Raw genomic sequence first — 26,206 nt, forward strand, 5'->3', positions numbered from 1 at the left:
TGCACTACGTATAGGCCTTTATCAAATTCAAAATGCTTTATTGGCATGACTGTACATAATACAATATTGCCAAAGCTTGGAACACATAGATTATACATAGAGAATAATTATAAAGACATCAAAATAATAAAGTATATAACTTAAATTTAAATGTACAAATTAACAGAGTAACAGATTACAATATCTGTGAACACTCGATACCACAGTGTTTTAAGACATATATACATACACACACACATATACATTACTGAGGGTTACTGTGGTGGACAGTAGGGAACACACACACACACATACATACATCATTCACCTGCTGTCTCTCAGGCTGTGGCACACACACACACACGTATCTGGCATCCAGTGCTGCTGTCGGTCCCTCTCGTAGTAAGGCCTTTATCACAGTGCTCGTGTCGTCACTTCCAATGGCGGATTGTAGCGTAAAGCCACTTCCGGTTTAGGCGTAAAACAGTAAGGACTAGACAGACTACTGCTATCTGAGACAAGCGGGATTAAACTATTGTTCCTGTTACTGGATTCTTCGGAGACATCTCTACGACTTCTACAGTTACGAAAAGGTATTTGTTATCACGATATGTGATTTTGTGTGTTTTTTTTTTTTTTAACAATCATTACTTAAATCATTAGTTATCACAAGTTAGCTTTTTAATGTTAGATCATAAAGATGTTTATGTAGAGTCAGTCTACATCCCTTTTAACAGCAGAAAAAAAAAAACTAAAATACTGATCATACAGATTAAGAAACTATTCCAAACAATAAAATATTTGTTTTTATATTTTTACTCTCACAATAAAAACAAAATATGTTGTGCTTTTCTTAAATAAATCTACATCATACCGCGATCTGGTGTCACATTAACTTTCTGTGAAGTAGCGCGTGCAAAAATGAACAAACTCTAATAGCCAGTTTTCTTCATTCAAGTGAAACATTTCGCGTCACTGCCTGTTTGTTTCTTTAATAGGTTTGTGTTTTATTCTGTTGTGCTCCGTTGATGCGTAATTGTTGCGTGAATCCTAATATGTTTATCTTTTGATATTTGCATGCAAATCTAAACGCTTTAAAATGTTTGCCATTATAATTTAACTGATATCTAATTGAACTATCTTGCCTAATCGTTTAACAAGAGACATTGACGGTCAGGAAAAAACATCATGTCATAGCCTATTTATATTTCAAGTGTTTTATTTACTCGTTTGTTCATCATTTATATATATATATATATATATATATATATATATATATATATATATATATATATATATTTCCAGTTTTGGTTTTGAGAAATTATAGGCTATTTATTTTCGTTTATTCCTTCCTTTTTTGTCTCTATAGTTGACATACATTTAGCTACTTTTTCCTGTTATCTGTATATTTATTCATTCATCTGTTTATAATATATATAAAGTTTTACCTAAACTTACTAAAGTTAATTAGAATATTCTGGCAAGGTTATTAGTGTTATTATCGCACGTTTAATGCCAGCTCTTAAGCACATAGATGATATGATAATGTTGTATTATTATGGTTACGTATTGTAGTACTTTAAAATGTACAACAATTGTAATATTAAATTATTTCTGAACATTGAAATTCAAAACGTTTTCTGATAGGTCTCCTCCCCAGTAAGCTATATTAAAAATGTGTCGGTCAACAGTTAAGGATCATCATTGTCAGGTAAAAAAGGAAAAGTTTTGGAGTCATTTCTCTTTCAAATGTTTTATGTATTAGGCTACTTTCTTTATAATTTCTACCCTTTAAAAAAAATCCCAATTTTCAGAAAATAAACTATTTCAAAATAATATTTTATTTTCAATTGTACTCAAAAGTCTATAAAATTACAAACAATATTAACAACTGAAATTAACAGCTCTTGCCAAGTTTTTAATTTGACCCCAAAACTTAGTACAGAAATTATATTATGAAATATTATTAGAAGTACATTTTTTCTCTACATTTCTATATTTTAAAATATATTCCTGTAATGCCAAATCTGAATTTTCAACAATGTTACTCCAGCCTTCACTGTCACATGATCATTAAAAAAAATATTTTCATATGCTAATTTGCTCTTCTTTCCATGTTGAAAAAGGTTGCTCTACTTCATATAGGCCTATTTGTGTAAAGTTACTTTTCTTCTCGAGGTTTGGTAAACAGAAAATTCAAATGAACATCATGTATTTGAGAACATTTGTAATAATATGAAAGTCTTAACGGGTAATTTTTAAACATTTAAATGTATTCTTGTAATTTCTTTTTAAAAGGTAATTTCTGTTTACTCACAAATTGAGACTATAATGCATATAACTGATTAGTTAACTTTTTTTCATGTATTTAGTTACAAGTTAAAATTAACAAAATAATTCAGTGCAACCACATACAATATAAAACAAAATGGCTTAAATCAAAAAGCCATTTTCAGTTATTTTCAACAACATCAAGATAGAGAATTCTGGGTTAGCGTTTGTTGTGTTTGCAATAACTACAAATAAACAGAAACAAACGCGACGTAATAAGTAGGATGTCCTCTTTTGTAAAATACCGTTAAATGGCTTTTTTCCTGTGTGACTAATGTGCAATCTTGAGACAAATTAATTCATTTTGATCAGTGTATCACTTTTTATTGTAAACCTGTGATAAAACATCGACGCTTGTGTTTTACGTTTTTAAGAAAACAACAAAAATGGCAGCAAACAGCCGCTTTTATAATTGATTTGCGATCTTTGCGATTTAGTTTTACTTTCTGATAAAACTACCTTTTTGTTGTTGAAATTATGGGTTTCGTTAACTTGAATAGGGCAAAATACAGGTGGAACACATTAACTTGATTAGCAGTCATAACTAAAGAGTTCACAGCAGGTGGTGCTACCTAGTGGCCGGGGGAGTAATTTCAGGAAGGAGCAGACCACTCCCCATAGTGGCTTGGAGGGTCATTGCAGGAGGAGTCTTACAAGTACATTATTATATTTTTTGTAATTTTAATGTGATCTTATGTTTTTCCTTAGATGCCTAAGCTGAAGAGATTTCGTATGCGACGCCAGACGTTGATCAACAATGGTAAGACTGATATCTCTAATTCCCCTGTTTGCGTGTGTCCAGATGTGTCTGCCCTTGTAGCAGGCAATGGGGTAAGATTGCAGTCTGCAGAAGTGAATTAAGAATTTACAGGTGTAGCCTGCAGTGTAGTTTCAATAGTCAAGCACAAGATACATAATGTGTGTACATGGCAGAAATCAGATCTTCAAGACATTCATAATAAGGGAAGAAAATTAGTTAAGGACATGAAAGCTGAGTCTAATGGAGACCGTCAGTTTCCTCATAATTTTGCTGGGCAATATAATTTTTTCAATAATACATGCAATGTAAAAGTAGGCAAGGCATTGGATGGATCAAAGAACAAGCTGTATGAGAAAGTACAAGAGATGCTGTTCAGTCATGAATATTGTTTAATGACCATAAATGGAGACATGTGCACTATTGTGAAACATCACAATTTTTATGTCGTTGTATACTGTAATGTCCGTAACGCATGTGGTTTAGGCTCTGACATTGGTTCATTAGTTGTTGTTTTTAACACAAACTGGCAAGACCTAGTTTTTCACATGGATAATTTAATGACGAGCTTGTCTGCAGATAAGTTTAGTATTTGTGGTATTAATGTAGACATCATCTCATCAGATATACCTTAATTTGACATTAGTGATGATGTTGGAGAAATAAGTGCATGTACAGTCAAAGATACTGAAAGCCTGCCATCTACATCGAATGATAGAGAAAGTGTTAGTAGCATTCGTGGATCATTTCATCAGGGTAATAGGCAGTTCCAGTGGGCAGGAAAACAGTGTGTTGCGATTAGTTTGGGTGCAATGGCAAAGCACAGTGTACGTAGTGTGTTCTAATGGGGAAAAAAAGATTTGGATAATGTTGTGACTGATGGTGACAGCTTGTATACCAGTTTGCGTCAAAGTGGTTCAATCACTGATCCAACGAAGGACAAGTTGTTGTGCATTCAAGATCTTCCTCAACAATACTCTTTTAATTCAAATGCATTTAAATTTGAATATGGCGACTTTGTTTTTGGATTTGTAGATGTGGTTGAGGAAGAATTTATTTTGTCTGGTGCACGTGTAACATTGCTTGATGGTTTAGAATCAATGTTTGAAAAATATGATGCATATTTTTAACTTTAAATGGTAATACCTGTGGTATTAAGCAAAATGGACAGTTTGCTATAGTTGATTCTCATGCCCGTATTAGTACTGGGGTGTATTCCAGAAAGCTGGGTTAATTTACCATCAGATTAACCCTGAATATTGGGTTGATTAACCCAAAACCTGCTTACTTGGGGTATGTCGGTTCCAAAACACCTGTGTAGAGTTAGTTTAATCAACCTACTGCTAATAACCTTGAGTTAATGCGCGCGCACGGCGAACATTTAAAGGCATTTCAATGGAACGCCAAATTCAGGAGTCACCATGGAAACTACGCATGAAAAGTTACGTGCCGTGTACTTCTCCGAAGCGGAGTTAGAAGTTTTAATGTTGGCTTATGAGGAGTTCAAGCCCATTATAATGAAAAAAACGCAATACAGCTGCATATGCGAGGGAAAGACAATTGGCTTGGCAAAAAATAACTGACAGAGTAAATGCGTACTTTTTTTTTATTTTATTTTTTTATTTTATTTTTTTTTACATTTTAAATATGCTTGCCTTTCTTTTGTTAATTTGCAAAGTTGAACAATTGTCTTTTTGAGCATGTGGCATGACTCGACAAGCATTTACTTTTCTCTACATCAGTTTCTGAAGAATACAGTGTCAGTATATTGACAAGAAATACTTAGGCCTCTTGTTTTATAAGGTGTAATCCTGCCAAAAGAACTCTTTCCCCAGTCAAAATGAAACACGAAAACATTCTCCAAAAAGGTAACATTTTATTTTAACTGTTGTAAGATCAATGTCTTAAGTTACTTTTACAGTATTCTTCCTATATAGCTAATAGAAAGAAGGCTGAGGCCCGTCTAACTGGTGGGGGTCCACCTCCTCTCACCCCATCTGAGGAGTTGGCTCTTTCACTTAATAAAGGTCGCCCTGTGGTCGACGGTATTCCAGAGGGCACTTCGTCAGAGTTTGCTACCTCCCACAACAACTCAAGTGACTTGGTACAATGTAGGTATACCATATTAGTACTTCTGATTATTTAGTCATGCGTTTGGACAAAACGATCATTAACTCTTGTCATTAGGAAGAAGGCTAAATGCTTCCCAAATGCAGTCATTGTTTCACTTGTGCATTATGCATACATATTCTTTTTTACAGCATATGCTGTATACAGTAATCTGTTTTTTTTATTCTTGCATGTTCCTAATGCCTTTATTCCGTGTCTGTCATACTTTAGTAATTTACACATTGAGTATCTTTTTTTCTCTTGCAGTTGCTGATGGACCCATTGTATTATTGGATCCTCCTGAAACCACACAGTCTGTCACAATTGTTAGTGGTGCATTTTAAGAACCAGTTGCTTTTAGATCTTTCACTTTGCCTGCCAGACAAAGTAACCTTGCATATTTCCACTCTAGAATGATGATGAAGAGACCACATCTGCTGTGACTGAATTAGAAAGTGATGGGAGACCCACAGAGGTATGATGCATATACTGGACAATGCATAGCTTTTTAGATGGAGTGAAAAATGTGTCATTTGTCCTGTGACAGAATCTAGCTGTGGATGTACATGCAGATGAGGGTCCATCTACCTCTACACTTAATCTTAGCAGTGTAAGAACTTGTCCCTGGTTGTCCTTATTTACATAATGTTACTATGTGGCAGATTTTCTTCTTTAACCATCTTATTTACTTTGCCTTCCTAGTTTTCTGAAAAGGAGCTGTATAAGGTCCATCTATTAAGGCAAATAAAAAAAACTGACATGGACATGGACCTTATACAGCTTCAGCTAGAGGAGAAAAGGCTGGCCATTAAAAAGGCCAAACTTGAAATAGAACTACTGGAGCATCGCCTTAAGGTGAGAAGAATCATATGTGAACATAAATCTGTTATTTAAATTTTTTGTGTGTGTGTGTAAAGCAATAAATACAAATCTGTCATGTCTCTTTTATTTCAGGATATGAAGAAATAGAACAGATTAAATAAAGTGATTTTGACAAATCATGTCTCTAAGCATTCTGCCATCTCTGTGGTCTGCTAGATTCTCAATGGGTGTTGTTCTAGGTCATCGTCATCAGGACAGGGGGGATGCCTCTCTCCTCTTATTGTGGCAATGTTGTGAAGTACCACACAAGCAACTGTGTCACATGCCCTATTTGGAGTGACCCTGAGCCCACGCCGACACTGAAACCTCGCCTTCAGAATGCCTATTGTCATCTCCACCTTGGCCCGTGTTCTGCTGTGAGACAGGTTGAAGCGTGTCTGTGGTCCAGGCTTAGGATCAGGGTAGGGTGTCATCATATAGGGGAGGCAAGGGTATCCTCTGTCCCCCAGCAAGTAACCATAGAAGTGTCCTGTAATGTTTGAGGTGTTTTGTAAATGTAATAAAGACTACAAGCATTTGTCTAACAAAATGTACCCTGTTGAAATTTGTTGCACAGAGATGACTCTAAATATTCTGGCATCATGTACAGACCCAGGCCATTTTGCCTCCTCATTAGTGATGAGGTGGGTTGCATCACATATTACCTGTGGAGAACAATAAGTTTATTATTTGTAACACCAATATTAAGGAGCCAAAATATAGCTAATACCTGCACATTGATGCTATGCACAGACTTCCTATTAACATAGTCTCTCTCATTGATAGATGGAGCTTTAATAAGAATGTGGGTGCCATCAATGCACCCAATCACGTTTGGGAACCCTGAAATTAAGATTAATTACAAGTTTAAGTCTGTGTAGCCTTTACATGTGTGTACGCAGTCAAAATAAACCTATTAAGAAATGTCATTTAATTGAAGTAGATGACAGAATTTCTGAGAGCAAACCTGTCACCCTGTGGAATTCTTTAATAAAGCACACAGGTTTATGGCCAGGGAACTGTACAAGTGTGTAGAAACCGTTTCAGTGCCATGCATACTGTACGAACGGCTCTACACACTGTTGCCTTTCCCACATGCTCTGCATCGCCCACATTGTAGAGATAACTCCCCGTAGCGAAAAGGCGCAGAGCAATACAAAGAATTTGTTCGGCGCTGACCCGCGGTTTGTTACGTTTGAGATGTGTGGTTTTAGTAGGGTCGTTAAATAAATTAACGACTCCCTAGAAAAACGATAGCGCTCCTGCAAATATTCGTTAGGATAAGAAAAGGCATCGATACGTGGTCTTATCACCCTCTCACGGCGAATAAAACCCTGTATAATCTGTGCCTCTACGTCCACAGGATCCTCATCAAAAGGGCACGCCATGCTCGGAAACCTCTCTGAAACAAACTAACCCTCTTATTTTTCCCGATTTACTTAAAACTTTGTGTATAATGTAAACACAAGGCAGATGTAGACATGTGAAAGGATTATTGATATCTTAGATACTGTTGCCGCGGCAACGCTTCAAACTTAAATATTCTTTTTTTTTATGCTTTTGAGACTCTTAGCATACTTGAAATTGCATGAAACTCGACAGACACATCACATTTATTAGCCAGACATGTGCAAAGTTTCAGAAACGGTCGTGGTGCAGGGGCTCAGTAGCGCCACCTTTTGACAAAATTGAGGGGGTTGGTTTTATACTTTGACAGTCACAAAACTCAATTATATTGTTCTCATCGAGCTGGACAGCTTTTTAATTTACAGTCATTAGCTCAGACCAACAGAAAGTCAGATATTTTGGTTTGAATGTGGAACACATTGCAAATGAACTTTGAAGCTCCAAAAAGCACAGAAAGGGAGCATAAAAGCAAGGAAGTGTGTTATAACTTCTGCATACATTAACTAATCTCGATGAAACTTCAGCAGTGCGTAAATTATAATTACATTCATAAACCTGTACAAAGACCTCCAGATAAATACTGGCCTTCTGGATTAACACATTTAAGTGCAGCAAAAGATATTGACCTATGACATTAAAAATTATTCTACATTTGAATTATCTCATAGATGTGACTATTGTGGTTCACGGTCATAGGCCCTGTCCTAAATGGCACACTTCATATGAATTTTCAGTCTTGTGTACTTATTTCATGTGTCCATTAACTCCATGAGACCATAGGGTGTCTCATTTTTCATTTTAGGTATCAGAAGGGTGCTCTCGCATACTTTGTGGTTGATATGTGCCCTCGATGCGCACTTTTGCAGACCCCACACTGATGCAAGCTCTACAGCACATCTTCTCGACAGTCAAAGCGAGGTTAGGGCCCTCTGGACGCTCTGGTCAAAAGCCTACCCCCAACCCTGTGGTGGACCGCCAACTGGCTGACGACCTGAATGTGTTCTACTGCAGATTCGAAAGGCCCAATTTCACACCCAACAAGCACTCAGACCTTCACTTCACACAAACATTAACACCAAGGTGTGGGCAACCCCCCTCCTGCTACACAACCTGCACTCAAGATCTGTGAAGACGATGTGTGTCATGTCTTTCAGAAGCAATGTCAAGGAAGGCTTCAGGCCCAGATGGCGTCTCACCAGCGTGCCTTCATTCCTGTGCTAACCAACTGGTCCCCATCTTCACACAGATCTTCAATAGATCACTGGAGCAGTGTGAATCCCATGCTGCTTCAAACACTTAATTGTTATCCCTGTCCCTAAGAAACCAAGAATCACAGGACTTAATGACTACAGACCTGTCGCCCTAACATCTGTGGACAAGAAATCATTTGAGAGACTGGTTTTGGCCCAACTGAAGGACATCACTGGACCCTTTCTAGATCCCCTTCAATTTGCTTATCGAGCAAACAGGTCTGTGGATGATGCAGTCAACATGGGATTGCATCACGTCCTGCAACATCTGGACAGACTGGGGACATACGCTCGGCTTTCAACAACATCATCCCAGCTATTCTCCGGACTAAGTTAAACCAACTCCCTGTTCCCATGTCTATCTGTCAGTGGTTTACCAGCGGCAGCAGCTTGTGAGGCAGGGAAAATTCACTTCCACCACCTGTACCATCAGCACTGGTGCCCCCCCAGGGATGTGTGCTCTCCCCACTACTCTTCCCTCTACACCAATGACTGCACCACCAAGGATCCCTCTGTCAAGCTCCTGAAGATTTCAGATGACACAACTGTCATCGGTCTCATCCGAGATGACGATGAGTCTACCTATAGAAAGGGTGGAGATGATTGTGGACTTTAGGAGGGAAACCCCAACATTGTTCCCCCTCACCATTCTAAACAGCACTGTTGCAGCAGTTGAGTCATTCAGGTTCCTGGGCACTATCATCTCACAGGACCTGAAGTGGGAGTCACACATTGACCTGCCACAGGTGCTGCTGATACAGTTCTACAGAGCAGTCATTGAGTCTGTCCTCTGCACTTCAATAACTGTCTGGTTTGGTGCAGCTACGAAATCAGACATCAGAAGACTACAGAGGACAGTTCGGACTGCTGAGAGGATTATTGGTTGCCCTCTGCCCCCCTTCAAGAACTATAAACTTCCAGAGTGAGGAAAAAGGCTGGTAAAATCACTCTGGACCTCACTCACCCTGCCCACTACCTTTTTGAACTGTTGCCTTCTGTTCAATAAAGCTGATAATTCTGATTATATCAAGAAGGATGTTGTTTTGTGACAAAGAAGATATTAAAGATATTTCTTATCATAGACCTAAATGGTAAATGGTCTGCACTTACATAGTTCCTTTTTTAACCTTAGCGGTATTCAAATGACTTTACACTGCGTCTCATTCACACACACTCACACACCAATGATGGCAGAGCTGCCATGCAAGGCGCTAACCTGCCATTGGGAGCAACTTGGGGTTCAGTGTCTTGCCCAAGGACACTTCGGCATGTGGAATCGTGTGGGCCGGGAATCTAACCTGCGATTTGTGTACAACCTGCTCTACCACAGCCCATGGCTACCTAGTCTACACACTGTCCTGGATTACACTCAGTATTACATACTGGGTATACTGGGTCTGCCAAACGCAATAGGATTAATTAAACAATGCTGTAAATTTTGTTTGTGTAGTTAATTCATTTAGCCTATTTATGTTTATTTGTTTTCCTGTTGTGATATAAAAAAACGTAAAAAAAGCTAAAAATGATTGGCCTATTATTGTTGAATCTAAAATATGATTATGATTGCTGAAATGGCATTGTCTCTTATGGTTATTAAAAAAACTTGCAGCTATCTTTTTTTTAGGCAGGTAGTCGCAAATAACGAGATATCCTTACGTTTGACAAATTATTTACACTATTATGCACACAGTATGATGCACACAGTTGTTCTGACTAAAACAGGGTTTAGTCAGAACAACAAATTTGAAGAATTAGTTTACTTATTAATGTATGTTTAGAATTACAGTTTTTGTCTAGCTTTCAGGGCAGAAAAGGGATTTTTGAGAGTACTGGTCTGTTCACTTATAGTGCTTGTCGTAATGTTGTGCAGTTTTTGGAGTGAATGGAACCGTTATATATTGAAATGCTCCCTCGCAAGACTTTATCAAGCCCGCATCACAGGTGCGCTTCACGCCGGGTTCACACATACTCCGTGAGCGGCACATGAGTAGTGCAGTTGTATTGGATGTTCACATTGGCCGCTTTTCTTCTGTGATGAAAATAAAGTTATCTATGGGGTCCAACGCCAAAGTTTTTTATAAGGTCGGTAATAAACTGAAGTTATTGCTGCTTTAAGAACAACAGCGGCTAGTCACGTGCACTTCATCTTTATCAGCACACTTTGTGATTGGTTAATGTTTTCTATACTGTTCAGCTATATACACACAGAATGGAAAAAGGTCTGTTTATTAATTATTTCCTTTACTAAGTTATTTTATTTGAAAATATATATATATATATTAATGAAAAAATCTGCATCAATGCCATATATATATATATAAAAAAATGTTTTTTTAATGTTCACAGGGAAACAAATACGAGTTCAGCTACAGAGAAGAGGTCCTACAGCGCTGCACAATTGGCAGTTATCAGGACATTGAGATCACTGCATCAGGGGGTTTCAGTCTGGCTGTAAAAGCATTGAGTGAAAACGCTCAGAGCACATTTTATGCAATTAAATCACGATTCAGCCATATGAAATTACAAATTAAAACATGGATTAAATTATACAACTCAATCATTAAAGTAATTCAATTATATGGATGTGAAATTGGGGAACCAGTTTTAAATGTTCAAAATTGGGCTAAACTGCAAAAGAAAAAAAATCTGTTTAAATGTATATACTATTTTGGGGGTACATAGAGACACTTCCAAAACCGGCTACAGGACTGAGTTAGGCTTATACCCACATAGAAGGGGACGTTCTCGCGACCTTGTGCAACGTTCCCTAAATGTTCTCTAAAGGTAACGAAAGTTCCGAACCTTTACAGAACATTAGGGACATTCATAGAACGTCCTAGTTTGGTTATGAAAGTGCTGCAGTTCAAGGTTCTTTATATGACTTTAGGGGGACGTTCTATTTGGGGTATTTTATGGTCACATAGCAAACGTTACAAAGAGGACATTTGGGACGTTAACAGAACGTTCCCATACGGTCCTCTGTTGGTCATATAATAACGTTGCCAATTTGACTTTAGGGGAACGTTCCATAGGCTACTATTATTGGCACACAACAACATTACATGACAAATTAATTAATGTAAGTAAAGATGTATTAAATGTAAATCTAATTCATGAAAATATTAAATAATAATACAATAAGTATTAAACTTAAAAATAATAACACAAGTTAACATGCTAGCCAATTTATTGGGTCCTCTCTGCTAATTGTGTGGGTAGGATAATCTTGTTTACTTCAAAATAAAAACTATGACTTTTACTCTACAAATCTAAAAACCTTGATGTGTCCATAAATCCCTTATTAACAAATAGACATACAAAACAATACAATGTCATAGCTCAAGGCATGCAATGTGAAAATAAGCGATGCACAAGTGATGCAGTTACATTTTTTACCACAGATTTACATTGGAAAATTGTGGAGCTCTGACACTGTCTCCTACCTATCCTACTGTTGAAAGTCGTGCGTTAAATTTGAATATATCAAGTGCAATTTACAACTTAATATAGTCTAAAAATAAGGTAGATCCCACATAGGTAATCTCTATATGGGTTATGAATGGGAAAAACATATGGAACCCACGTTGATAAACCATTTGGGTCAGACATGGGCAAACACAATCAGTGCCATATAGGCTGCCTACATGGGCCCAAGGTAGATCCCACATAGGTAAACTCTATATGGGTTATGAATGGGAAAAACATATGGAACCCACTTTGATAAACCATATATGTTGGACATGGGCAAACACAATCAATCCCATATAGGCTGCCTATATGGGCCCAAGGTATTATCAAGCGTGCCGCGCAAGCCCTGAAAAGTGAAGCCAAAGTGTCTCGATCGCCCCCCGGTGACTGGTCCTAGTATTCGCTCTGTGCACAGGGTGACGCGGCGAACGTTCGAAATCTGTGTGGTGGGCGGGAGGACTTCCGGTTTAGGTTACTACCGGTATTTCCGATGTAGATGTTGTTGAAGAGTGAGTGGCGTATGTAAAATGTTAACAGTAAATAAGAAACGTCTTACATATCAGTATCAAATTGGCAACTCTAAATTACATTGTAGTGTTCCTCGATGTGCCATTTCATCGAGGTATAATTCTGAAGTAAGTTTTCATCGTTTTCCACATCAGCCGGAAATAACACCCGGGTACGAGCTCAGTGGCTAGTCAAGATAAGACGCGAGAACTTCACTCCTACCGATAACACCCGGGTCTGCAGTCGACATTTTAAGCTAGAAGGTTTCATCATAACAACCACAGGACTCAGAAAACTTGTTCAAGGAGCTGTGCCATGTCTTTTTGAGTGGAACAGTTTTTGTTTACCAGCGCCAAGGTGCAGTGTTTGGGAGCGCTGCCCTAAACGCCCCTCTCCACCGCCAGACCCCCTGTCAGAGACTGCTGGCTCTGATTGTGAGATTGAAGTAATGATACCACTGGAGCATGACTCCTCTGTAACTCCGACGACATCGGTGACTCCATCTGAGTTAGCGGAAGAGAACGAAAAGTTGAAGCAAAAAGTCCAGGAGCTGCAACAACAGATTGAAACTCTGCAACTGCAATCGAGATTTGGTGTAGAGCGTCTTGCAGGGTCTGATGAGGACATTTGGTTTTACACAAGGTAGGTCCATGACCATGTCTGTGAAAAATCGTTTTGAAATCAATATGTCTACCATTACATCGAATTTCATTTGAAGTTAAATTAACCCAACATAATTTGTTTCATTGCTAGATTTGCATCATACCAGCACTTCCAGGCCTTTTGGCAACTTGTGGAGTCAGCCGCGAATACCAAGATGGTGCGGGTCACCAGTGCCAGTGCAGCCGGTGCAACTCAACACAGATCAACAGTAAGCTATGTCATCAGGCTTTCGTAGATTAATGCATATTTACTATACTAACCCAGATAACACACACACACACACACACATGCACCTGACTTCCATTACCCCCACTCCATACCACCCAAACAGCACACTGCCCATCACCAGTAAACCCCCACCCAGCTGCATTCTGCACACGTAAGGCTACAATGAGAGGAGATGTTCTCTGAAGAGCTGGGTCTTCAAAAAACTCCTGAAGACCCAGCTCTTCAGAGAACATCTCCTCTCATAGCACTACTTACAACTAGTCTTGCTGATCCTAGCACTTACCACCTGTCTAGGACTGACACTCAACTGTTTAAAGGGGTCATATAATGGTACATGCACTTTTTCAAGTTGATTGTACTGAAATGTGTGTTGGCTGTGCCTGTACACAACCATCCTATTATGATAAAAATCCATCCAGTGTTTTTGTTTTAATGTCCTTATATATTTTCCCCTGCCTCAAATCGAGCCGTTCGACCGTGTGACGTCACACGGTCGGACGCCCCTCCCAGGATTGTTGATTGACAGCAGTGTTTCAACACAGACCCGCCCTCGCTCGTGAGTGAGCTGTCAATCATAGTCCGTCATCATTGTTGATACACTGGAGCAGAATGGCGCTCTAGCGATTGTGGTTTTCTGTTCTTCGGTGTAATAACGAACACAGCAGTCATTTTGATGTTCCTAAATCTGAACCGCTGAAGACGCAGTGGCTGAGTTTTGTTTACGATGGGAATATTCCCCACGAGCAACGTCAATGCGTTCATGTTTGCGTCGAATCATTTTTCACCAGACTGCTTTATAAACGAGGGTCAGTATAAAGCTGGTTTTGCTAAGAAGCTGCTGCTGAAAAAAGATTCGGTACCAACTATTTATATTCCCTCTGCACCTCCAGAAGAAGTAAGTGTAACGTTTTATTAACCTTTATATTAATCTTTGCAAATCGCTAACCCTAACGGAGGGGCGGGGTGACCAAAGCTCATTATCATTTAAAGTCATATGCACTGAAACGGCATGCTGAAAACAGAGCTGTTTCTGAGCAGGTAAAATTAGTGTTTTCTTAAAATACTAATGAGAATTTTTAATAAAAGTATATTACAAAGTTGTCATTTAGACCCTAAAGATTCATATTAACTTGTACAAAAATGGCATTATATGAGCCCTTTAAAATCAGCACTCACTGATGCACTTATTCTTACTGTACTCTACCTTTTTTACATAGTTCTAGAATTGTTGAGAGAATTGCTTTAAAAATTAAACTGTTTACCATGTTGTTAGTCGCTTTGGTTAAAAATGCGTCAGCCAAATGTAATGTAATGTTATGTACAATGAATCACAGTAAAAGGCGAATGATGTTACATAGTTCTGACCCACTTAAGTTAATCTTTATTTCATTAGGTGGTGCATCTACTCTTAAGTAGTAAAAATGTAACTGTAATTTTACTTTTGCTAATTAATATAAGTTCATTTTCTATAATCTCTTTAACAGAAACTTGCGCCCATAGACGAGTTACTTCTGTTCCTAATGCATCTCTCCGTTGGCCTATCTCTCCGTGATCTTGCCAACCGTTTTGGTATCCACCGCACCACTGTCAGCAGAATTATAACGACCTGGACACACTCTCTGTACCACCTTCTTAGTTCCATCAGGCTGTGGCTGCCAAAAGAGGTTGTACAAGCTCACTTACCACCAGAGTTTTCCACATACGCCGACACACAAGAGGTGCTGGACTGTACAGAAATATTTTGTCAAACACCCTCATCTCTTGTTCTGCAAAGTGAGGTGTTCTCCAATTACAAGTCACACACCACTTTCAAGGCCATGATTGGCATTGCCCCCCCATGGTCCCATCACCTTTGTCTCTCCACTGTATGCAGGTTCTATGAGTGAGGGATAGGGACATTTTCAGAATTTCAGGGATTACAAAATTACTCACAGCTGACATGGCAATTATGGTAGACAAGGGGTTTCTTGTGGATGGTCTTGTACCCTGCAAAGTTTACCGGCCTGCTTTTCTGTCAAAGAAAACTCAGATGAGTAAACAGAATGTTGATCAAACACAGTCCATCGCCCGTCTGCGGGTTCACGTTGAAAGGTGTATCTGGAGAGTTAAAGAGAATAAACTGTTTGAAAAAGTTATTCCCTTATGTGTGTGTGGGAGTATTGATCAACTGTTCAGTGTGGCTTGCTTCTTGGTAAACTACCAAAATGGACCCCTTGTCAAGGCATGGGCAACTCAACAGTGAAAATCTAGACTGACACGTGACTGTATTTTTCTCTATGACCTTCCATATACTGCTTATATATATTTTGTAATTTACTATGCTGTTTGTTTTTTTGTATCTTGTGATATACCTTTCAGAAAATTCTCTGAAATATTGACAATGTTTACATTTGTCATTTATTGTCTTTTACACTGCCAGAAGGAACACAAATACATGAGTTAATTCAGACATTTATTATACAAAGACACAAGCTGTCATACTACACTCAATAATAACTTGGCTCCTATAATTGTAACATTGTATAGATCAACAAAATCACACCAGTCCATACCTGTTAGCAGGAGTTGTCCTTGCACCTGCCAGTAATAACCATGTTGCTTTTTTAGATTCATGGTGCCATTGTGAAGCTTTAGGTATTTACAGTCAACATAACTTTTTACATTGGGGCATTTCACTTCCACCAGGCCAAAGGGTGGGTTCTCTGTTGGGGCGAAAACAACCCCATCAGGGGAAGACCCTAACCAGGGGGCATCGGGGTGTACAACGAAGCCACATGGCCAGTAGTTAGTTTTCTTTGCTTTGCAATATTCTTGAATGGCAAGTGGCTCCAATGCCAGACCTCTTTTCATCAATGCCGTTTGTGCCACTCCCCTAATCATTCTTTCAGCAAGCTTTTCCGCTGAAGTCTGACTGCGAACATGACATACCTCCCTGAAGTGAGATGATGTTACTCTCATCCTTCTGACTTGGTGCCACTCTGTGGACATACTCTGCTCCCTTGTTGATTCTTCTATTTTCCTTGCTGTATCCAAGGAAGTCTGCAGAGATTGCAGATGCAGCTGCTGGTGGAGACTGCACACAAACTGGCATGTAGTGGGCTCTAGTTTGTAGCCATCTAAAGGCAGAGGTGGGGGTGGAGGAGCACCAGTGTGAAGAAGAATAATGCGGCTGACTGGCACTGGCTGCTGGTACGCGATCGGGCTGCCCTCCTGAACTTTTCCCAGAGCTGACTCAACCAACGGGACATCAGCACTGATGGACATGGTGGTAATGAGAGGTGCTATGTCCGATGGAAAGCCTTCATAAGCTTCCGCCACCCTCAGGACATCAAGATCAGGCAGATCCCCCCGCATCGCTCTGCAGAGAGTGCTCCTATGTAGAGTTGCATATCATAATTCAAATTGGACCACTACGCACATTTATATTTAGACAACCATAATCATATTGGTTGATTAATTCTAAATGAGCAAGACGTACTGGACATACCTGACACCATTCGCTACCGTCCTCTGTTTGGGCTTTGCAGACAGCACCACCATGTCACTCACACGGCCCGGCTTCACAACCTATCAATAATAAATGAAAAGGCATTTCAGAGGTCACAGAATGGGACTATAGGCAAATCTTGCATAAGCATGGAATTATGCTGCTTAAAGTTTACCATAGTTCTTGGTTTGTGCCAACGTTGTTCGCTCTCTATGCAGCTCAAAACAGGTGGTACAGCTGTGGTGTTTAACTGTGAGTAATGAGCAGTCTGATACAGTAATGCAACATTATGATTGCATAAGGCTCTGCCAGCCACACAGGAGCACTCGACCTCATAGAGCTGAACAGGGGTGGAGTCTTCAAGGACAATCTTTTAAAAAACAAAAAAGTGTGTTATAATCAACAGAGATCACAAACTGATCAGATATCTCAAAGTCAAAGGTGCATTTTGCATTATTTTTCAAGTTGGCTACTATGAGTTAGAGAATGAGGTTACTTTAGGGTTAGTAAGAAAGTAAGTAAGTTAAACAGAACACAATATAAACAGCAAAGCAACTGTCTCAACAACCAGCTTCTGGGGTTTCATATATGAATGGTAGGTCTACTAGAACACTAATAGGGCAGGCACGTGTCATCATAGTGTTACCTACTTCAAACGTTTGGCTAACTAGATAGTTGTCTAAGATGTTCAACTTGTTTAGGTAATTATACATTTGTTTGCCAGTTTAACCCATCATTGCCAAATTGAAGCCCCAGAACAGAACTGGAACAGAACTGGTTGGATCAGACGAACAACTGAACTGTCTTTCATCCTTCTCTGATGGTGTGAGGTTTCTCATGTTTCCTCAAATATCTATGACAGGTAGCACGGATGCTGACTCTCCCTGTCTGTCTTTACTTGATACTGGGGATAACCAAATACTGTCAATACATGTAACTGAACAACACAAGTCATTAGTATATGGGTGATTCTTAGACTATGGGCACTTTTATGTACTTTGTAACCATAAATGTAATTTTTAAAAATATGACCAAAGTACAATTGATATGGATTGCAAGAGTAGATTTGTGTAATACTTTTTATATTATAATATTATAATAAATTACAATACTTTTTATATTTAAATTATAATATTATTTTTATTTCTAAATTATACTTTTATATTAATTGATTTCATTTAGATGAATGAAAATTCAATTTTGTTGCATAATTTATTGCTTATATTTTTGCCTTGCCATAAGTTGTCAGTTATTTACACGCACTGTCAAATGCAATGACTGGAGAATCTAATAGTGACAGCGATGAAATGTCGTTTGTCAATACTGACATCAATGCAGTCACATCGCTACAACATACAATGGCAGAAGACACAGAGAATATGGTTCTTGAATATTCCGGTAGTGACATGGATGGAGAGTTTTTTGAGAGTACTGCCAACATTGACACTGAAAATTTAGCAGAGGAGTTAAAGAAGTGGATCAATGAATATAATATCAAGCACAACGCTGCAGACAAACTGCTCAAAATTCTCAGGGATCAAGGGCATAAACAACTGCCATCTACTACTAAAACATTATTAAAAACTGATCCTGTTGAAAGCCAAATGGTGTCTGGTGTGTAATGCATTAAATTAGGAGTGACTGAACAATTAATAATGTGCTTGAATCAGTATCCCAACAATTATGCAAAAGACATCACTGAGCTTGAGATTTCCCTCAATTTAGATGGACTGCCACTCTTTAAGAGCACTGGTAAATCTTTCTGGCCTGTACTCTGCACAGTACATCTAAAACCAGCAAGCATATTTCCTTTGACAATTGCCCTTACTGAGGCCAAGCCCAAATCACTGGACTTCATTAAAGTCATATCAGATGAACTGAAAATGATTCTAATGAATGGCAATGTAAGATTGAGATGCATTACCTGTGATGCACCAGCAAAAGCCATGCATGTGCATCAAACAATTCTCAGGTTACTATGGCTGTGACAAATGCACCCAAAAAGGCAACTGGGAGGGGCGCATCACGTACCAACAAGTGCATGACCTCACTTTGAGGAATGATGTCTCATTTAGAGAGCAACACCAGCCAGAACATCATCACGAAAATGCTGTGTCCCCTTTCAGCAATCTCCAAATTGACATGATCAAGTCTTTCCCTGCTGACTACATGCACCAGTGCTGCCTGGGAGTGATGAGGAAAATGCTCCTACTATGGTCACGGGGCAAGTCGGGGCATCGGCTATCGCTGGCTCAGCTGAGGGAGGTCAATCAGAGGCTAAGGAATTTGAGAAGTGACATACCCCATCTTTTTGCCAGGAAGCCACGCAGTCTGGAGGAATTGGAGAGGTGGAAGAACACTGAATTCAGGCAGTTTATGCTCTACACTGGCAAAGTTGTTCTCAGAGGAATCCTGCCAGAAACCCTGTACAGTCATTTCATGGCCTTTAGTGTGGCTTTGTGTATACTATTGTCTCCACATTTAACATAAACCCACAATGTGTATGCCCATGAGCTCCTCACATATTTTGTAGAACAAGGCCGGCACATACATGGGAAAGAATTCCTAGTGTACAATGTGCACTCACTGCTTCACCTCACTTTTGATGCCACCACATATGGATCATTAGACAAATTCAGTGCCTTTGCGTTTGAGAGCTACCTGCACCAGCTGAAGAAGATGGTTAGATCAGGAAACCATGTTCTAGTCCAAGCAGCAAAACGGCTCCAAGAACGTTCACAGATTCCTATACAAACAAGTGAAGAGAGACCAATACAATTGAAAGATCCTAATAATGTTTACATTGTTAGCCCAACATCCTGCTGTGAAGTTCTGGAGAGGACCAACTCCAGAAAGCTCTTATGTAGAGTCTTCTCGCACTTAACGTCATACCTTTTACGAGCCATGTGACTCAATGATCTATGGAGCCTATGTATGTGGTCCATCAAAGATGGAGATTCTGGACAAGACAAACTTGCAAGGAAGGTCAATGATCCTTGAGGACGGGCATGGCCGCAAAGTTGTCTTTTCTCTCCTTCATGACCTTTATTAAGGAAATATGGTAATATGTACATTAGTATTCTTTTTTCTGTCATTGCTTTAATGTCTTAACTTAGATTTAATATTTATTGGCCCTCTTTTCTAAGGCGTTTATGTTCTTCTGTTTGTAATGTAGGTTGGATTTTACATAGTTATTTTTAAACAAGAAAATGCAATTTGCTGTGGTGCCTACATTATGGGTAGAGGAGGTGAATGGGGTAAGGGTACATGCACGTGCAGACATACACACACACACACACACATAATTAATACCGTAAAAAAATAAGATGTGATTAACTTTTCCATGAAATGTTTTAGGTTCTGATTTGCTACTGGCCCCTTAGAAACGCTGATGCCATGGCAAAGGCCTCCCAAAGGCCAGATAAGGAGCTCTGGAAGCGACATAAAATAAGAATACTCTCAGAGACTGGTGAGAAAACTGAATAAATATATAGTCATATGGAGGTACACTGCCTTTACATAGTAAAATGATTACAAAAACTAAAAAGACAACACAAATTTACTCTGTCCTTAGACAACTATAAGAGTCAAAAAAGCTGTAGAAAGTTCAAATGTGGACACAGAAGAAGAGGTGCTAAAAGTGCGGAACTATATTCATCCTGAATTAATAGGAGAATGTGAGATTCCTACCGAAAAAAGGAGAAAAATGTCCACATCCTCTCAAAAGCCATCAAGCCTCCGAGTTGTAAGTAACAGATTTAACTTTTGGTGTCATTTCTTGTGTTGTGTTGATTTGATGGTGGTGTGTCCGGTGTCAATTAGTGAACAGGCAAACTAAGTGCATAGCCAGCTGACGGGAACAGGCTATTTTGTGTGAAATACATACAGATTTCTAATGAAAATCCTATTTTAAAAATGTTTTGAATTCGGTTGGAGTGTCTTATATTGTGTGAGTTGTAGGTTGGTATTTTTTGTCATGGCATTTTGTGTAAGTTACAATTCCTTGTACTCAACTCCCCTGAACTATGAGTTTATCCCATGCTTTCAATGTCTGTTCTTAGACAAACCACCTACTGACATCACAGTCACTGCTCACGCACCTGAGGAAGATGGCCATCCCTGCCAAATCTTATAGCTAATAATACTTTCCATGGTATGTATGTTTAATGTTGGTCTTTTATTCATCTGTTAAGATAAATGTTTTTTTTTTTTTATCTTCAGTAAATTAAGTTTATGGCTGCTTTTTTTTTATTACTGTCTAATCTCAATCTCTGTTACCTTAAATTATACGTTTATCTCTGTAAAGCTGCTTTGAAACAATCTACATTGTTAAAAGCGCTATATAAATGAAGATGACTTGACTTGACTTACTATCCAAATTAGAGCATAGCTATTGCATCTGGCAACACAGTCATGCCAATGTCTATATTTTATTTCTTGAAGTACCACACATATGCCTGAATACTAAGCAAATAATTAAATGTCAAGATGACCAAACCCCCCATCATCATCTCACCCATCTCAATTTTTCAGATTTCCAGCATCTCATCGAGCAATCTGAGCAGCGGTTGCTCCTCGCAATAGAGATAATGTCGACAGATATTTCAAATTCAATTGAGCGTCTGGTCCAGGCTATTCAACAGAATCGTCCTGGTTCGGCAACCATCACAACACCACCACAGGAGACCATTGAGAGGCCCTGCAAAACAGTGCAGGAGCTGCAAGCTTTAATATTAAAACTTGAGGGCCCAGATGGAAAAAAAAAGGATGGTATGTTGATGTAGCACAGGGGTCGGCAACCTTTTTGTCACAAAGTGCCATTTTTAAGTTCAAAATGTAGATCTGTGTGCATGTAGGCTAATTTATCTGAATGAAATACATACACCTTTCAGCATTTGCTTGTGTGACAGCGATTAACCCTGCTCCGCGTGCCATTGCAACACTAACATTTGCTTTTTAATATTTATCTTTATATGTTGCATAGATACAGTTTTTGAGCCTGATGGGAGGCAGCAACATTGGAGATGCTGTGAGGAGAATCCTTAGAAAAATAGCTACCAATGAGGCCTGGTCAAATTACAGCCTGAAAGGCCGAAAAGGAAAACTGACCTTCATAGGGACAGCCCTCCACCATATTGTTTTAAGTATGCTTTTCAAAACTTCTCTCTTCTTCTCACTTCATCATGCAACTTTTTAAAGAACAAATGATAAACAGAAAAATGTCTGTACTGTCCGTGTACCTTCGGATAATTTGTTTTCTCGTTTTTGATTTCTAAACAGAAAAAATAAGATAGGGCCTGGTTCCCCGATAACGCTCACTCTTAGCGCGCTAAGAAGACTCAAAAGATATAGCTTACCAAAGTTGTTTATGTTCCTAAGTGTGTTCCCCCAAGTGTCCCTTAGGAAGCTTCTTAACACGCTGCCTCTTACGTTCAACGTTACAAAGGCGCTGTCCCAAGTGAAGGTGCTGAATTAGTTGGCATCGATTGCTCAGGAATCGATTTTCCACTTCACGCGAAGGTGCATTACGGCGTTAAGAAAGACAAACACGTTCTATGCAAATGAAACATTCCTCAAATTATTCCAGTAACATTTATTTTAACAGTTTAAGTTATCAGTAAAATATAGACTATTAATTAAATTATCAAATTGTCAGTAATGTGTTCACACAATATGTTGTGACGGGTAGACGAACCGGGTATCCCTAACAACTTAAAATACTCCATAATTTCTGCTCATACAGAAAAGAATAATACATCATTCGCAACTACTTTTATTTAGTTGACATTATTTACTTAGTAGCCTAATTAGTATCCAGCTCTTTACATTAAATTAGTTGAGTTAACATAATTAGTTAATGAACTAATAAAATTAATAAATACAGGTTAAATCAAGATAAACCCGTGGGAACGGATTGCGAAAGCGTGGGCACGGTTTATTACTTTGTGGGTACAGATTGCAAAAACCGAAGGCACGGTTTACAAATCTGAGAGCGCGGATTAGGAACTCGTGGGTACGGTTTATTAATCCTTGGGCACGATTTGTTAAACCGAGGGAACAGTTTGAGAATTCGTGAGTACGGTTTATAAACTGAGCGGAATGATTGCAAAACCGTCGCCACGGATTGTTTTTTTTTTCTCCCACAGGTGACTTCCCGGGCTCCGTAATTTAGCGTACGAACGTGTCGGGAATCGTGCCATAATGTTAAGAGAGAGGTTAAGGAATAGGTTAAGAACTACTTAGCGATAAGAACGTTTTGGGGAACCGGGCCCTGCTCATTTATCACATCATAGAAAAGTGATTTTACTTTAAACCATTCTGTTCTGTGATGCACTCCCTATTCAAGAGCAAGAATCGCGCGCGGTTCTGTGATGCACATCCCTATACTGATGCCTCAATAACGGCCCATTTCAAATGTTTACTGCTTTCTTCTCTTTATTTGTATGCCAGTAATACGACCCACTAAAGGCAGAATATATATATTATATTTATAAACCAATAACTGAAATGCCAGACCTACTGTAGGCTACACCATATAGCCTATGCTTATATTTAATTTCACGAAAACACACAAAAAAAACTGATCTACCACAGCAATCCCAGAAAGGTTGAATCTGTTATGATAGCAATTTTTGACAAATAACTGAAAACACCATTACTGCGATTTTTGCTTGTGTTATTGTAATAATGAATAATGTTGATTGAAAGAATATTATATATTGGGGGGGTAATTATTGTAGGCTATCACAAGAACCATTTATGAATTAGTTAATTCGTTTTTCCGATTACAAAATCAAGTCGTTATTTTAGTAGCATGAAAAAACAATAGGATTATAAGTTAATATCTTACTTCTACAGTTTTCCTCATGTGAATTCAGTGAAATCCAGATTGTGTCTGTCTGTCTCTGTCTGAGGTGAGCGACACTCGCATGAACGCGGCAGAAACTCCCGCGAACCAGCAGTTTTTTTTCTTCACTCTTATCTAAACTCATATGATTGGTTATTGCAGATTCGTGACTTATTGTTTATAATGCTCAACGCTGAAATAAAAAGTAATATTTTGCATGCCATGTATAACTTCACATTTTATTTCAATAGTGATAATCGTCATAGATTTATTTAGATTGTTTTATCCCCCTTGTAGAATATGCATTTTTATCCATTTTAGATGGAGCTGGGCAATTTTGTCTCATATAGCAATTTTATTTCCACATCGCGCCGTTACTATATACCTTCTTACGTGCGACGTTACCAGGTGCTGTCCGTGGCAATGGTGCTGAATCTGTTGATATCGATGGCTCGAGAATCAATTATTCTCTCGTGCAGGGGCTGCTTCGCTGCGTTATGTGAGAAAGCGGTGTTCTTTATAAAAGCACTTCAGAAATAGTTGAAATTGCATTTATTAGTGCTCATGGGATAGGCTATTATATATATATATATATATATATATATATATATATATATATATATATATATATATATATATATATATATATATATATACATATATATATTTAAAAATCAAACTATAATAATAACTATAACAGCCTAGTCTACATATTTTAAAATGTAATCATGTATCACAATAACGTCATAATAATGGCCCATTTCAAATGTTTACGAGCTGCTTTTTTCCATTTTTGTTCGGTGGAGTGAATTATTGTTCTTGTAAATACTTTTCAGCATAGTCTGAAGCCCTGCATTAGAAACTTTCACATTTATTTTGTTATCTTTTTTTTCTCTTCTAGGTGCTTGTGCCAAACAATTTCCGAAAAACACGGAAAAGGAAATTGATACATGTATAGGGGAAACTCTCAAATATGCACCTCACCGTGCCAAGGTGGTCGCGACACCTGTAAGTTGTTTTATTCAATGAGCTCTCTCTCTCTCTCTCTCTCTCTCTCTCTCTCTCTTCTCTAGAATAACATAACTGCTTTGATTTATCCCTTCACTTATTTACTTAGTACTTATACACCAAAGTGAAGTTAAAAGTAATTAAAAGTCGTTGAAGTGATTGGTAAATACAATGTTTGATTTTTTCAGGCAGCGGAAGAAGAACTTCGGGCACCTCCTGAGGATGGAGACAGTGCTTGACGCGTGCGCGCACACACACACACACTGTATATATTTAATAGTTATTTAATTTAATATATTTAATAGTTATTCTTGTTACTTGTTGTTCAGAATTTACAGAACATAAAATGAATATAAATCTTTGTCTTGTTGTTATTGCCGTTTCCTAATTTTATTTACTGTGTTTGATTTAGTTTCTATACGCTTATGCATGACCACATTAATATTAATTTATAATCTGTTTTTGTTCACACTAAATAAATAAATGACGGATCCCTGCTTTGTATTTTATCTTTGAATGTGTTAAACGTGCATGCATATTCCTGATAAAGGTTCTGCAAGAACAAGTGTGAAAGAGTTTCTGCAGTTACATTCTAGTTTGGTTCCCTCCTTGACAACACTGGGGGCGGTCTTAGAACGTTCTGGGAACATCACATTTCCAAATAAAACATGTTCCCCTAAACGTTCCGAGAACATCCCGAATGTTCCGTGAAGGTCCGCAAAATAACGTCCTCCGAACCTTTAAATAACTCCACATCATGACTGTCTCTGAACGTTCCTGGAACGTTACTACGCGACGTCCTTGACACCAGTGGGGACGTTCTGGGAACGTAACATTTCTAAATAAAACATGGTCCCCTAAACGTTCTGAGAACGTCCCGAATGTTCCGTGAAGGTCTGCAAAATAACGTCCTCCGAACCTTTAAAGAACTCCACATCATGACCGTCTCTGAACGTTCCTGGAACGTTACTAGGCGACGTCCTTGACACCAGTGGGGACATTCTGAGAACGTCCTGGGAACGTAACATTTCTAGCTGGGTAATTGACTTTGAAGCTCTATAGGCCTTTATCACAGTGCTCGTGTCGTCACTTCCAATGGCGGATAGTAGCGTAAAGCGACTTCCGGTTTAGTCTGTAGCAATGGCGGCGAGCACAGCAAGGAATTGTTGTTGCATTCCTAAATGTTCTAATAGTTCAACTAAACAGCCGTATCTCAGTTTCCATTCTTTTCCAACTGATGAAAAAGCAAAGAAAATGTGGATTCATGCTATTCGGCGGGATGAAGGCAAAAGTTTTGCAGTTTT

At 38.6% G+C, this 26,206-nt stretch overlaps 3 protein-coding genes across 6 annotated transcripts in view; all 3 read left to right on the top strand.

The window, feature by feature from the left end:
* Positions 1 to 26,206, top strand: part of LOC127656003 (histone H2A-like) — a 357,620-nt gene that overhangs the window by 3,800 nt on the left and 327,614 nt on the right. The gene's annotated exons all lie outside the window — the stretch shown is intronic.
* Positions 440 to 10,212, top strand: LOC127655874 (uncharacterized). Of its 4 annotated transcripts, none has more exons than XM_052143914.1 (9): positions 440 to 572; positions 3,019 to 3,070; positions 5,005 to 5,178; positions 5,444 to 5,502; positions 5,589 to 5,651; positions 5,724 to 5,786; positions 5,879 to 6,031; positions 6,238 to 6,459; positions 8,247 to 10,212. In XM_052143914.1, exons 2-9 carry the CDS (start codon positions 3,019 to 3,021, stop codon positions 8,280 to 8,282), a joined length of 822 nt encoding a protein of 273 aa, XP_051999874.1. In that variant the 5' UTR covers positions 440 to 572; the 3' UTR covers positions 8,283 to 10,212. The 4 variants fall into 4 exon arrangements, with proteins under 4 accessions (XP_051999874.1, XP_051999891.1, XP_051999865.1 ...); XM_052143931.1 differs by lacking the exon at positions 8,247 to 10,212 and adding an exon at positions 6,131 to 6,160 and having other exon boundaries at positions 6,238 to 6,309; XM_052143905.1 differs by lacking the exon at positions 8,247 to 10,212 and having other exon boundaries at positions 6,238 to 6,697.
* LOC127655942 (uncharacterized) lies at positions 11,859 to 15,810 on the top strand. Its single transcript, XM_052144042.1, has 3 exons — positions 11,859 to 13,311; positions 13,423 to 13,540; positions 15,045 to 15,810. The coding sequence occupies exons 1-3, from the start codon at positions 13,118 to 13,120 to the stop codon at positions 15,444 to 15,446; spliced, it is 714 nt and encodes a 237-aa protein (XP_052000002.1). The 5' UTR covers positions 11,859 to 13,117; the 3' UTR covers positions 15,447 to 15,810.

The sequence above is a fragment of the Xyrauchen texanus genome, chromosome 2 (assembly GCF_025860055.1).
Source record: "Xyrauchen texanus isolate HMW12.3.18 chromosome 2, RBS_HiC_50CHRs, whole genome shotgun sequence".
Taxonomy (NCBI): domain Eukaryota; kingdom Metazoa; phylum Chordata; class Actinopteri; order Cypriniformes; family Catostomidae; genus Xyrauchen; species Xyrauchen texanus.

Excerpts from the sequence above, each read along its gene's own strand:
- LOC127655874 (XM_052143905.1), top strand. The coding sequence starts at position 3,019 with ATGCCTAAGCTGAAGAGATTTCGTATGCGACGCCAGACGTTGATCAAC. Across the intron at positions 3,071-5,004 it reads CCAGACGTTGATCAACAATG|CTAATAGAAAGAAGGCTGAG; the intron begins GTAAGACTGATA and ends CTTCCTATATAG. Across the intron at positions 5,179-5,443 it reads CTCAAGTGACTTGGTACAAT|TTGCTGATGGACCCATTGTA; the intron begins GTAGGTATACCA and ends TTTCTCTTGCAG.
- LOC127655942 (XM_052144042.1), top strand. The coding sequence starts at position 13,118 with ATGATACCACTGGAGCATGACTCCTCTGTAACTCCGACGACATCGGTG. Across the intron at positions 13,312-13,422 it reads GACATTTGGTTTTACACAAG|ATTTGCATCATACCAGCACT; the intron begins GTAGGTCCATGA and ends TTTCATTGCTAG. Across the intron at positions 13,541-15,044 it reads CAACTCAACACAGATCAACA|AAACTTGCGCCCATAGACGA; the intron begins GTAAGCTATGTC and ends TCTCTTTAACAG.